The sequence below is a fragment of the Colius striatus genome, chromosome 13 (genome assembly GCF_028858725.1).
Source record: "Colius striatus isolate bColStr4 chromosome 13, bColStr4.1.hap1, whole genome shotgun sequence".
NCBI classification, from domain to species: Eukaryota; Metazoa; Chordata; class Aves; order Coliiformes; family Coliidae; genus Colius; species Colius striatus.
In genome coordinates, this window is record NC_084771.1 from 564,939 (window position 1) to 578,800 (window position 13,862).

Here is a 13,862-nt window from a genome sequence, read left to right on the forward strand (position 1 = left end):
ACTCCAGCACTGGGCTGGCCCCTCTTTGCATCAGCCACCCCAGGCAACGTGACCTGGGGCTCTGCGCAGGCCCAGTGATGCCAAACCAGACGTTTTAAAGCCTGGGCTGGTTGCCACACTCGGCTGGTACCCCCAGGGCAGCTCCCTTGGCTGCAGATCAGCCTTCTCTGTCCCCCTTTTTCCCTGCCTCAGCCCAGTGCAGAGGCCAGCTGGGAGCAGGGAGAGCTGCTGGAGTGCAAAGCATGGACGCAGAGCAGGGAGGCAGCTCCCCTCTGCCTCCCTCCAGCTCTCCTCCATCCTCCCCTGTGCCTCCACACAGACCGGAGTGCTGGGATGCTGGCAGCAGCCTGGGGAAGGGACTGGAGCAGTTCCCAGCAGCTCTGGCCCTGAGAGCTGCAGCCGGAGCCCAGCGAAGGCTGCAGGAGATAACCAGGTCCTGCCTTGTCTTGCACCTGGAGTACCTTGAAGGTCTCTGCCACCTTCACAGGCCCCTGGGGCATTCCTGGGGAGAGGAGCTCCTGCTTCCAAGCCCGGTGCCTTCATTTCCCCCGGGTTGAGGAGCTCTGGGACAGACCATCGTGCTCCCAGCCCAACACCAACCAAACCTGAGAGCAAAGGCGGGCCCCCTGTGCCAGCACATGGCAAAGATCCTGACCCACAGGGCCCTGCCACCCCCTCCCTTCCAAAACCACCGCTGAAACAGTCTCTTTCTCTTCCACCTCACATTTCTCTTACTTTCTCTGCCACCTCAGCGACCAATATCAGGAACCAGGCTCCCAGGGAGCCACCAGGCTCATCCCAGCTCCCACGTTCCCCGCTCCCTGAGCCACCTTTAGCAGCTGCTGTGGGAGCTCAGGGCTGACCCAGGCACAAGCAGTTGGGCCAGTTTTGCTTTGCCATGGAGCTGAAGGCAGCCCCAGGGCCAGTGGAGTGTGTGGGACGTTGCCAGCTGAAGCGACTCCAGGAGAGTCAGGTCAGACAGACAGCAGCCTGCCTGAGGCACCAGGGCCTGGCTCTGCTCCTCTCCCCGCTGTGACATCCCCCATGTCAGAGCAGCTTCACTCTCCCCAGCCCTAGCAGGAGCCTGGAGAAGGCTTAACACAGATCAACTGAGAGGCTGGGAAAAGCAAGCCACTCCTGGGGCTTTGATGCACGCCTGACCTGCGCCAAGCTGGAACAGGAGTTTGTTTCCCAACATCATTCGAAACAACAACTAAGAGCAGGGCTGGTGGAGCCAAAGCCTCCTGGCGCCCGTGCAGCCGGGCCAGGGCCAGGCCCAGCCCTCCCCAGCCCCCACAGACACTCCAGTTTCATTCCCACAGTCAGGCTGCTCCCTCTCTGCTCCTACAAAAGCTTTTCCAAGTCTGACATGAACAGAAAGAGCCAAGGACTGGATGAGACCAGCCCAAGAGCCACCTGTGCGACATCCTCAGGGACTGATCGACCTGGAAGAGCCACCCAGCCTCCCCGTGCTCCAGACTGAGAGAGTGCTGACAACGCCAAGGTTTTTCTCAGGAGTAGCTGCAGAATGGCCCAGAGGTATTCAGAGGACATGTTTGAGTCACAGCTGTGACCTGCTAGACCTCACCACCTTGGTTCCTACAGCTGCTGAGAGCAACAGGAGAGCACAACGCAGTGTCCCCACAAGCCTTGGTCATTCATGAAGCCTCCGTGCCTCAGTTTCCCCACTTGTACAAGATGCCTGTGGATGCTGGTCTATGTCACAGGCTCCAAGACCCATGGGTCAAAGGCCACTGTAGAAGGCTGTGGCCTCTGAGCTCACCCAGAACACTCCTGTGCACCGTGTCACTGGCAGGGATGGCTTCTAAGCACCTCTGGAGGGCTCCTGCGGGCACAGACAGCCTGGGCACAGGCCTCAGGCTTCTCACTGTCAGGGATCTTACCCCAAGAGCTCTGTGTGAATGTACAAATGCCCACAGAGCATCTGGCACTTCGGCACATGTCCTGTGGCATAGTCTGGAGTTGCGAGGGCAGAGCTGGTGGTGCCAGGGCAAGTGGGTGCTGGGCTCCCTGCCCACCCTGCCTGCAGGAACGTGTGTGTGCCCTCAGGGCGAGCAGCAGCGCTCAGCCCTGCTGCCAGCAGCACGCTTACAAAAGCAGATTTGCCTTTCCCATGCCCAAGGCAGCATGCTGAGCACTGGAGGCTGCCTGTCCCTGCCCCACAGGCGCCAAACCCATCACCAACCCAAACGGGACACTGCTCCAGCTCCCCAACCCACCTGAGGCCTCGTCCCTGCAGGTAACAGCCCAGAACCCCCCTGCCCTGCGCTCCTCTTTAAACCAGCCCGGGGAGGAAGGGGGCTGTGTGTGTGTGTGGGGTGACTGCAGCTCTAATAACATTTTCAGGTTGACCTTATTCCCGGGGCTGGGATCTGGACACACACTGCTTCCTTGTAGTCGCTGCCAAAGGCCCTTTTTATCTCCCTGCCAGCTCTGCCTTCCCCCCCTTCCACCCCGCGAGGGCGTTCACGGCCCTGACTGAGCTGCCCTTTGTCTCAGCAGAAATTCTGGGGCTGAAATCTCTTTTATTTCCCCGCCTCCCTCCCCCCCCCACGACAATCTTCTGTAGCTTCATTGCTACATCCCCAGGCTTTTGTTCCCTTCCAAACAAGATCTTTGGTTTACTTTCAAGTCCCGCAGCGGGGAAGGAGGAAATCCAGGCTGAAAAACATGCCAACACCCCAGGAAATCACTTCTTGGGACATTGTAAATAAAAGAGTTACAAAGCAAGCAGAGGAGCCCGGGGCTGTGACCGGCGGCACAGGCTCTGCTGAGCCCCCCGAGCTGCGGCTGTCCCGGGGGCACCTTGGGCCGTCTCCCCATCACACACACACACCTGCCCCCCCCAGCATTCACCGAGGCTGCAAGAGGGGACAACAAAGTGGCAAATCTCTGTTCCTTCGGGACTCCCGGAGCTGCAGGACACTCAGCAAAACGGGGATGCACGTTGGATGCGAGCGGGCAGAGGGAAGCAGGCAGGAGCCCATCCTCATCCTCATCCCTCCCGGCCGTGCCCGGCCCGCCGGGGCTTTTTGGGAGTCCCCCTGGAAACGGCTGCAGCCCCAGGTGGATGGGGCTGAGGACGCTGCTTTGAAGGGGATTGCTCTCCCCTTCCCGAGCGAATTGCCTTTCCTGCTCAGCCCTTGGACTCTGAGCAGCAGAGGAGCCGTTCCTCCCGCTTCCCCCAGCTCCTGCCCCTGCCCTGGCACAAGTGAGCTGCACACACAGAGAACAGCTGAGCCAGCTCCAGCCACACTCACCAGCCCCTGCACAAAGGACACGCAGCTTTCCCCTTTATTTCCCCGAGCTGGAGAGACCAGGAAGCAAACTCATGGCACTGAGCTGCTGCCGGCAGCGCAGGGAGGGCAGGAGGAGCCTGGAACTCTCACATCTGGCCAGAGCTGCCCAAGCCAGTGCTGCCCATCCCTCCCGGGCATCCCTGGAATGGCATCGGGCTCCCTCCCCTGCTGCACGGGGTAAGGCAGGGTCTGGAGGGTGGGAGCTGCTCATGCGATGAGCAAAGGCAAGAGCCCCCTGGCCCCACACCTCCACAATAAAGCACTGGGCCAGGGGAAGCAGAGAGCCAACTCCCCAACTCACACCCTGCCTGTGAGGCAGCACACAGACAGAGCCAGCACAAACTCCTCCCCAGGAGGAGCATTGAACCACTTCAGTTGGAAAAAAATCCTTTAAAAGCCCCTGGAGTCCACCCCCAGCCCAGCCCAGCACTGACCCACAGCCCTCAGCACCTCAGCCCCACGCCTTTGGGATCCCTCCAGGGCTGGGCACTCCTCCAGCTCCCTGGGTAGCCTGGCACAGGGGCTGACACCCCTCTCAGGGAAACAGCTCTGCCTCAGCTCCAACCTCAGCCTCCCCTGGGGCAACTCATATTGAGTATGATCTTGTAATAATCCCCTGTCAGGTCCCTTCCTCTTCAAGGTGAGGGTGAAGAGCAGGGTGCCCTGTGGCTACCTCCTGGCACAGCCACAGCCATTTACAGCCCCAGCTTCTCTCCAGACCTTCAACCCAGTGCTGCAAGCTGAGGAGATCAGGATCCCACGGTGGGGATTAGGAGTAGGGATTGTCTCCAGCTCCCACTCAGAGAACCAGCTGTTTTTGCTGAAGAGAAACCCCAGGGCTCCTCCTGGAGTCACTCAGAAGGTAACGCAATGGGAAAGCAGGAACTGGATGAGAAGCAGACCCCTGGTGACAACAATTCAGTCTCTCCCCTGCACAGAATTTTGGATGAAAGAGTGGAACTTCTTTTTGCTGGAATAAAAGGAATCCAGTAAAGGCAGGCAGGGAGCAGCCAGGAGCTTTCACACCCCCCACCAGTGCCAGTGGAACGTCCCTCAGAGCCACCCACACTGGGCACAGCACAACAATGGCAACGGGCAGAACACTTTGCTGCAGAGAACTACGGCTCAGACACAGGTCCAGAGCTGAAATGAGTCTTTTCCTTACACAGATACCACTCCCATGGGTTAACGGGGTCAGCAGCAGCCTCCAGAGGCTGACCAAGCCTCTGCCCAGGTCTGGAGGCACCACAGCCTCTGAGGCTGCACCAAGCTCAGCAGCCAGAGCTCAGTCCCTAAGGAAGCAGAGTAAGGCCTCCTACCTCTTCACCCCTGGACATTACTCAACAGTTTGGCTCCCTTCTGTGGCCTTAGGGGTGGCTGGAAGCAGGGGGAAACTCTGCTGCCACTGACAAGGCTCAGCCACAGGCCACCAAAAGGCAGCTGCTACGGTCTGAAACTGGGATGAACAACATCCAAAAGCATCCATATCCCTTCAAAGTGCTAGTAAACAGTCACAGTTTTATTAACAGGAAAATAATTAGGTAAGGTTTAGGACAGGGACTTGAGGAGCACAGGGGTGGAGTGAGCTGCTTGGCTGACAGTGGTTGGGAAGGGCTTTATTGCATAGTAGTTGGCAAGAGGAGACACCCTGAGCAGTGCAGGTCTGTCTGGTGGCTGTGTCATCCCTGGCAGAGGGGCAAGGAACAGCACATCCACCCCTGGGAGCACCCCGGGCACGGGGCTCTCCAGCCACACATCCTCAGCCACCTAAGACACCGCTGAGTGAGGAGGAGGTCGGTTGTGCAACATCTAACGTGGTCAGAGTTTGCTGGGAGGGGCAGTGAGGGCAGGGCCCTAACTCAGGCCTCAGCCTTTGCCATTTTCATTACGTGCTCAAGGGAAATCAAGGAGAAGAAATCCTTAGGCATGGCTCTAAACCAAGGGATCAGGGTGAGAGTACAGCTTTAACTCCTGCCACCTCCTCGGCTCTCCTGGCAAGGCAGCTGCAGAGTCAGCAAATACATTCACAGAAGATTAACCAAAACAAGCTGCTTCTCAATCAGAAACTGGGCTCAGTTTTAAGGAGATCTGGTCTTCTGGGGACTTTATTTTTGTAGGGTTTTTTTCCTTCCTTTGGCAAAACATCCTTGGCTAACCAATTCCTTCTCTTCCCTCCCCTGCTTTGACTTTACAAGGTTCTTTCACCAAGTTCCACCCCTGAGTTACAGCCGTGTCCTTCTGCCACCACCTGAATGCTGTGTGCAAAATCAGCCTTCTTCAAAGTTTCTGAAGGTACAGACCTTGTCTTTTCCTCCCCATGTTAGTAATCAGAGTTCAAACAAAAGAAGAGGAGATAAAGAGTTCTGTAGCATTTTGCTTTTACTCCTTCATAGAATCTTTCCAATGCAACTTCACAAAAGCAACGTAAAGAAAGTCTTGTTTGTTCCTTGCTTCCTTTCTTCTAAAAAGAAGATGTTCCACAGATCATGTAGTGCAATTGGTTACCTGGTAGAAAAAAACATACTGTCTTCCTTCAGCTCCATGGAAGGAAACGTTGAAAACAGTTCCACGGTCTCAATAAAAATAGGAAAGTGTCTCCAGGATCGTCTGTCAAGTTCCTTTTGTGCTGAACACACAACACCTGCCAGTCTGCCTTTAATTGAAGAGGATGGAATCCGGGTCCTGGTTAGCCAGCTGTGCAATGTGCTTTAATACATCCTTTTTGGTAATGATGCCGAGCAGCTTCCTGAAAAAATAATGAGAAGGTGTTTGTAGGGCTTCAGCTCTCACCAAAGGTGTCTTTGCTCTCCCACAGCTTCATCCTGCAGTTAAAGGTGCAGTTCCAACCGAAGCACCGTTTTGCAGCACGGCGCTGACACCAGGAGCCCCACACGAGCCCTGCCGGTGCCTGACGCTCAGCCAAAGACAAACTGCAACACCCACCTTCTCCACAAAGATCCCCCTGAATGCCCAGCACTGGAAGCCTCAGCACAGAGGAGCTGTGCTTTCAGAGAGGCTGGGAGCGGCGCTGGGCCACGTGGCCAAGCCAAGGCTGAGTGGGTCTGCCCGGTGCCCTCACCGCCCTTGTTCCTTCCCCTGTGTCCAGGCACAGGCTGCTGCCCAGCCAAGTCACAGGGAATTTGGGTGTTTCAGGATACATGTGGCCAGGTTTGAGAGGAGGCCGTGCGCCCTTTCCCTCAGCTCTGAGGGACCTATGGAGCTGGGTCTCGGCCTCCCGTTACTGCTTCAACAAGAGCCCCAGGGTGTTCCCAACTGCTTCTCACCAGATACCGGCTGCTCCAGGCGATGCCCAGTGCCTTGCACAACTGAGGCCTTTGTTCCTGGCAGCAAGGGGAGGTTTTGGCTCGGGTCTATGGGCCACCCTGGCAGCGCAGGGCTCTTACCCGTTGTGAGTAACCAGGCACTGGCGCAACCCCAGCTTGCGGAAGATATCCACGACGATTTCCATGGGGGTTTGGTCTGTCACTGTGAAAGGACTGAGGTCCAGGATGCTCCTGAGTTTCAGCATCGAGGGAGAGCTCGGAGGCAGCGGAGGAGAGTGGTCAGTGAAATAAATAACTGAAGTGCTCACAATCCCATCCTGCTTCTTCCGGGCATTTTCTGGGAAAGGAAATAGTTGATTAAATATCACCCCTCCTTTCCTTTCCAAACTGCACAGCATTCCCTTTGCTCTCTCTGCCTGCACTGGGATGGCCTTAAAGGTCCAGTCCTTCCCTTCACTTCTGCTGTTCCTCGAGGCAAGCAGCAAGCCAAGGAGGGTGTGATGTTTCCATCTTCTCTTCTAATGGCTACTGCTCAACCTCTAAGGGCTGCACGTCCCCAAGGTGGGGTCAGTGCACACTCTGCCTAACGTCAAGGCTGCCACACAGCTCAGCAGTGTGCTCTGGCCATGTAAAAGCAAGTTCTGGAGATATTCAACTTCCCAGCTTTAAGTGAAGGCAGATAAAACACTTCACACTTTTACCAGTCACCAATCTGAGTTCCAAACAGAGAAGCTAAAGAAGTACTTCAAGTACTTAACCTACCGGCTACGTAAAGAACAGCAAATAAGTGAAGTACTTGCTGTGCCTCAGATGTTCACACCAGTGCACTGCACACCTGCTACATGGGCAGTTTGGGTGTCTGCCACACTGCAGCTTCCCTTTGACTTATGCAGCAGCTTGCTGGGCAGCCCACACACTACACTGAGTATTTGCAGCTGGCCACCAAAAGCCAAATCCCATCCTGTGGCACTCAGTGTGATACGATGTGACAATGCCGTGGGAAGTGCCCTTCACTCCTCACTGCCAGCAGCGCTTGGCCAGGCAGCTACCAGAAGAGCGAGAGCAATATTCTCACACTCCACATGTGCTGCACATCCTAAAACTGACACTGAAAGCTTACCTTTAAGGAGAGAGTGAAGACACAGGCTTGATCCATAGTTGCAGGCAATTTCATTCTAAGCCTGACTCTATCTGTGCCAGGTGACAAAGCCAGCTCAGGATCAAGCCTTCGTATCACCTCTACAGAAAGTGGCCAAGCTCTAGCTAAGACAGTGTATTCCGCCACGTGCTGGAGAACACACCACACAGATTCAATTTCCTCAAGTGTGGGGCTTGGTACTCCTACACCCAACCTTCCCCTCCACTGTAGGCACAACCTAAAAGGACTCACCTGCCCATGCACCTCTCAACCCTAACACAGATTCTTCCTGATTCATCAAGAGTAGACCTGCTGTCTCACCCAAGCTGGTAAGAGACACCACAACCAGAACTCCATTAGGGTCTCATGCTGGGAAACAGCACTTTCAAGCTTCCAGGAAACTGGAGAGCAAGAAGAACCTAAATGTGCCCTTAACAGGAATACAGTAAAACTGTTTCCAAAGAAGCAAAACCTGCTTCACAGGTGGAAAGTGTATCTGAGTGATACCAGGACAGCACTCATCAGTCCTGCACACACCACTTTCCTCACAACCCAAGCACAAGTGAAATGGGTGAAAGATCAGGCTGGCTGTCAGCAGTGAAGAGATGGAAGACTTCAACATCAGCTCTGCTATCCATAGGTTTGACAGCACCACCTCAGCACTGACCCGACATTCAGCACATGGATCAACCAGACTTCTTTTGCTTAATGAAATAAAATAAGGTTTGAGACACTAACAGAAAAGCTTCCCACATCCAGTCACAAACAAAACCCTGAAGGCTTAGTTCTTGCTGGCAAGCAGGTCTCACACTTCACTGCCCTGCCCTGAGCTTTATGAATTCAGCACAGCCACGTTAATCGCAGTAGGCAAGGCACCCTGTCCTTTGTGCTCGGACCTCACGCTGCTTGGGGATGGAGATGCAGGTGCCAGAAAGCACAGCCACCATCACTGCTAGGTGTTTAACTTCATCAAGTACAGCTATGCCATTGAAGGCCTCTGATTGTACCATTTATCTGTGCAGTATCTTGCATCTTACCGATTGAAATGATGAGGTCTCTCCTGAGGACGAAGCCGACAAGCCTCTGGGACTCCCGTGACACCACCACGGGATAGCCACTGTACGTGGTTTCGTTGATGATGGTCTCAACATCTTCTACGCTCATGCTGTCCTGAGTGATGACAGTCAGAGGAGGGTCGTTCCTCCGGGGCCTCATGACATCCATGGCCAGTGTCTTGTGGGAGAACTCTTCTTTGGCTTCCAAGAAAGGGTACCCGTTGAGGCGAATGTGGGCGTCGTAGATGCCCTCTCGCCCAATGGCATCGGCCACCCACTTGCTGGTCATGGCCGCTGCCATCAGGGGAACGATGTACTCCAGCCCACCGGTGAGCTCAAACATGATGACCACCAGCGACACGGTCATCCGGGTCACCCCACCTGCAGACACAACACAGGCACACAGACATGACCCACTGGGGGTTTCCAGGCAGGAGAGCTGTTCTGTGCTTTGCTACAGCTGCCCTCTGCCAGCACACCCGGAAAAGGTCCTGCATCATCGTTAAGATTCTGTGATTCTGTGATCAGCAGGATGCTCCCACTTCACATTCAGCATCACAGTGGAAGCCAAGCATGAGCAAAACCACCCATCCCTTCCAGAACACCGTGCCAGGGGCTGGCTCGCAAGAGTTTGCTACGTGGTGTTGGTGGGTCTTTCCCTGGACTCAGAGGCAACCTCAAAAGACGGCCAGCTTCCCCTCGTGTTGTTTAGCCAGCTGCAGAACTGCGGGGCCGTGCCACAGGCACACCTCCAGGGCAGACATTGTGCCCCCTGATCGAGGGGAACCTGCTTTAGCAGGGCTTAGAATCATACAATCAATTATGGTTGGAAAAGACCTTGAAGATCATCGAGTCCAATCCCTCACCTGACACTTGCCAGGGCCATCCCTAAAGTAAACCATATCCCTCAGTACTTCATCGACACGTCTTTTGATTATCTCCAGGGATGGGGACTCCACCACCTCCCTGGGCAGCCCACTCCAGTGCTTAACAGCCCTCTTGGTGAAAAAGTTCTTCCTAATGTCCAATCTAAACCTCTCCTGCTGCAACTTGAGCCCAGTTCCTCAGGTCCTGTCATTCATTACTGGAGAGAAGAGATTGCTCCCCCACCCCACTACGAATGCCCTTCAGGTAGTTGTAGAGAGGAAGCTGTAGAGACCTGTACGTCATGCAGAGCTTGGGCTGGATGAGCTCGGCAGGGCCCTTCCCACCCCCATTGCTGGGGGATCCTGTGAGTTCCAGGGCCAAACCCCCGCAAGCCACAGTCGCGCCGCTTACCCAGACAGGCCGCAGCCCCAACCATGGCGTAGAGGCCGGGCGTGATGCAGTCGGCTCCTTGGCTGCACCAGCCGCTGAAGATGGCCCAGTCATGGTGGTAATAAGCCAACTGCTCCACGGTTACGCCGAGCAGGCGGCCGGCGATGGCCCCCACGGCCATGCTGGGGATGAACAGCCCCGACGGCACCTGTGGAACACGCAGGGTGAGTGCGCGGGACCCAGCCTCTGCCAGCCCCGCAGCGCGGCCGAGCCAGAGGCCACGCCGAAACGACAGCAGCGAGGATGCCCCGCTCTGCCAGCCCTGCCCTTCCTGCGCCCTCCTGCGCTGAAGCCTCTGTGGCAGACTGGGACTTAACCCCTGAGCAGGACAGAGCGCTACACGACAGGTGAGTGTGCAACAGGATCAGCTTTCTGTCAAAACCTTGTTAACCAAGAGAATCCAACAAAGCTTCACACACCCACCAATAACCCTCCCCTGGGCCTACCCAGTCACACCAGCACACGTTTATTGCAGGCATGGGATTTCCCCACTCTGCTGGCAGCACGTACTGGGAGCAAAATCATCCTTCTTCCCTGGCAGAAATTCACACTCCACCATGAAAGTGAGCATGCCTGAAACTGGCACATCCAGCACAAGTGACAGTCAGCACAACTCACACCCGGCACAAGTCACACCCAGCACAAGTGACTGCCTTGCACAACTGACCACCTGGCACAATTGAACACCCAGCACAAGCGAACACCCAGCACAGAGAACAATCAGCCCAGTGAACACCCAGCCCAGTGAACACCCAGCCCAGTGAACACCCACACAAGTGAATACCAGGCACAAGTGAACACCCAGAACAAGCATACACACGGCACAAATCACAAACTACACAAGTCTCACCTGGCACAAGTGAACACCCGGCACAGTGAACACTCGACCCGGTGAATACCCAGCACAGGTGAACACTCGCACAACTGAACACCCAGCACAAGTCACACCTGGAAGAGTGAACATGTGAAACAGTACAAATACCGACAATACAAGTAATGGCTGGGTCAAGTGATGCCAGGCCATTGAACACCCGACACTGTGAACATCTGGCACAGTGAACATCTAGCACAGGGAACACCTAGCTCAAGTGACAGCTGGCACAAGTGAACACCCGGCACAATTGAACACCCAGCAAAAGTCACACAAGTGACACAAGTGATAGTCGGCACAACTGACACACGGCACAGTGAAAACCCGGTACAAGTCACACCTAGCACAAGTCACACTCGGCAGAGTGAACACCCGGCACAAGTGAAAACCCAACACAAATCACAGTCGACAGTGAACTCCCGGCACAAGTCACACCCGGCAGAAGTGAACACCCAGCACAAGTCACAGTCAGCACAGTGAACACCTAGCACAAGTCACACCCGGCACAAGTGAACAGCCAGCAGAAATTACAGTCATCACAGTGAACACCTGGCACAAGTCACATCCGGCACAATGGACACCGGGCACAGGTGAACAGCTGGCACAGGTGAACACCCGACACAAGTGAACATCCGGCACGAGTCACACCCGGCACGAGTCACACCCGGCACGAGTCACACCTAGCAGACAGCAGAGTCGGTAAAAGTCACACCTGGGACAAGTCACACCCAGTATAAGTGAACATCCAGCAGAACTGAACACTTGGCACAAGTCACAGTCGGCACAGTGAACACAGGAACAAGTCACACCCGGCACAAATAAACACCCGGCACAGTGAACACTCAGCAAAACAACTGCACAAGTAAACACCAAGGACAATTGACAGCTGACTCAAGTAACAGTTGGCACAAGTGAACATCCAGCACAAGTCACACCCACCACAAGTGAACACCCACCACAAGTGACAGTCGGCACAAGTGACAGTCGGCACAAGTGACAGTCGGCACAAGTGACAGTGGGCACAAGTGACAGTGGGCACAAGTGACAGTGACAGTCGGCACAAGTGACAGTGACAGTCAGCACAAGTGACCACCCAGCAGAACTGAACACTCGGCACAAGAGAACACCCGGCACAAGAGAACACCCGGCAGAAGTTAACATCTGTCCCAGTCAAACCCGGCACAGTGAACACCCGGTACAGGTCACACCGGCCAGAAGTGAACAGTTGGCACAAGTCACACCCGGCACAAGTCACACACAGCACAAATAAATACCTGGCACAAATAAACACACAGCACAAGTCACACCTGGCAAAAGTCACAGTCAGCACAGTGAACACCCGGTACAAGTCACACACGGCACAAGTTATACCAGGTAGAAGTGAACATCTGGCACACGACACAGTCGGCACAGTGATCTCCCGTCACAAATCAGTCGGCACAGTAAACACCCAGCACAAGTCACACCCGCCACAAGTGAACACCCGGCAGAAGTGACACCCGGCACAAGTGACACCCGGCACAAGTGACACCCGGCACAAGTGACACCCGGCACAAGTGACACCCGGCACAAGTGACACCCGGCACAAGTGACACCCGGCACAAGTGACACCCGGCACAAGTGACACCCGGCACAAGTGACACCCGGCACAAGTGACACCCGGCACAAGTGACAGGCGGCACAAGTGACAGGCGGCACAAGTGACAGGCGGCACAAGTGACAGGCGGCACAAGTCATCACCCAGCTGAAGTGAACACCCAGCACGTGACACCCGGCACAACTGAACACCCGGCACAACTGAACACCCGGCACAACTGAACACCCGGCACAACTAAAAACACCCGGCACAACTAAACACCCGGCACAACTAAACACCCGGCACAACTAAACACCCGGCACAACTAAACACCCGGCACAACTAAACACCAAGCAGCAGTGAACAACCGGCAAAATTGAATACCCGTCACAAGTTAACACCTGGCACAGTCAAACCCGGCACAGTGAACACCCGGTACAGGTCACACCAGCCAGAAGTGAACAGCCGGCACAAGTCACACCCGGCACAAGTCACACACAGCACAAATGAATACCTGGCACAAGTGAACACACAGTACAAGTCACAGCCAGCATAGGGAACACTCGGTACAAGTGAATACCTGGCACAAGTCACAATCAGCACAGTGAGCACCTGGTACAAGTCAAACAGAGCACAAGTGAACACTTGGCACAAGTGAACACCCGGCACACATCACAGTCGGCACTAGTCACACCCAGCAGAAGTAAAAATCCAGTACAAGTGACTGTCAACACAAGTGAACACACAGCATAGTTAACACTCAGCACAGTGAACACCCGGCAGAAGTCACACCCGTCAGAAGTGAACACCCAGCAGAAGTGAACACCCAGCAGAAGTGAACACCCAGCAGAAGTGACAGTCGGCACGAGTGAAGACCCAGTACAACTGACTGCCAACACAAGTGAACACCCGGCAAAAGTCACACCCAGTACAACTGACTGCCAACACAAGTGAACACCTAGCATAGTTAACACTCGACACAAGTCAGACCCGGCAGAAGTGACAGTCGGCACGAGTGACACCCGGCACGAGTCAACACCCGGCACAACTGACTGCCAACACAAGTGAACACCCGGCAAAAGTGAACACCCGGCACAAGTCACTGTCAGCAAAAGTAACATCCGGCACAAGTCAACACCCGGCACAAGTCAACACCCGGCACAAGTCAACACCCGGCACAACTGACTGCCAACACAAGTGAACACGCGGCGCAAGTGAACACTCAGCACAGGTGAAAAGCCAGCACAATGAACACCCACACAAGTGAACACCTAGAACGTTGAACACTTGACCCGTTGAAC

The 13,862-nt window shown here is 55.1% G+C and overlaps 1 protein-coding gene across 12 annotated transcripts in view; it reads right to left on the minus strand.

Annotated features, from left to right (window-relative positions):
* Positions 1 to 4,818: 4,818 nt before the first annotated feature.
* LOC104558527 (H(+)/Cl(-) exchange transporter 5) overlaps positions 4,819 to 13,862 on the minus strand; it is a 46,981-nt gene continuing 37,937 nt past the window's right edge. For all 12 annotated transcript variants that reach the window (XM_062006361.1, XM_062006357.1, XM_062006360.1 and 9 more), the window contains 4 exons: positions 10,076 to 10,262; positions 8,780 to 9,178; positions 6,725 to 6,941; positions 4,819 to 6,066 (listed from right to left, as the gene is read on the minus strand). In XM_062006361.1, the coding sequence (XP_061862345.1) occupies positions 5,976 to 6,066; positions 6,725 to 6,941; positions 8,780 to 9,178; positions 10,076 to 10,262 (894 nt within the window). In that variant the 3' untranslated portion in view covers positions 4,819 to 5,975. The remainder of the gene's footprint in view (positions 6,067 to 6,724; positions 6,942 to 8,779; positions 9,179 to 10,075; positions 10,263 to 13,862) is intronic.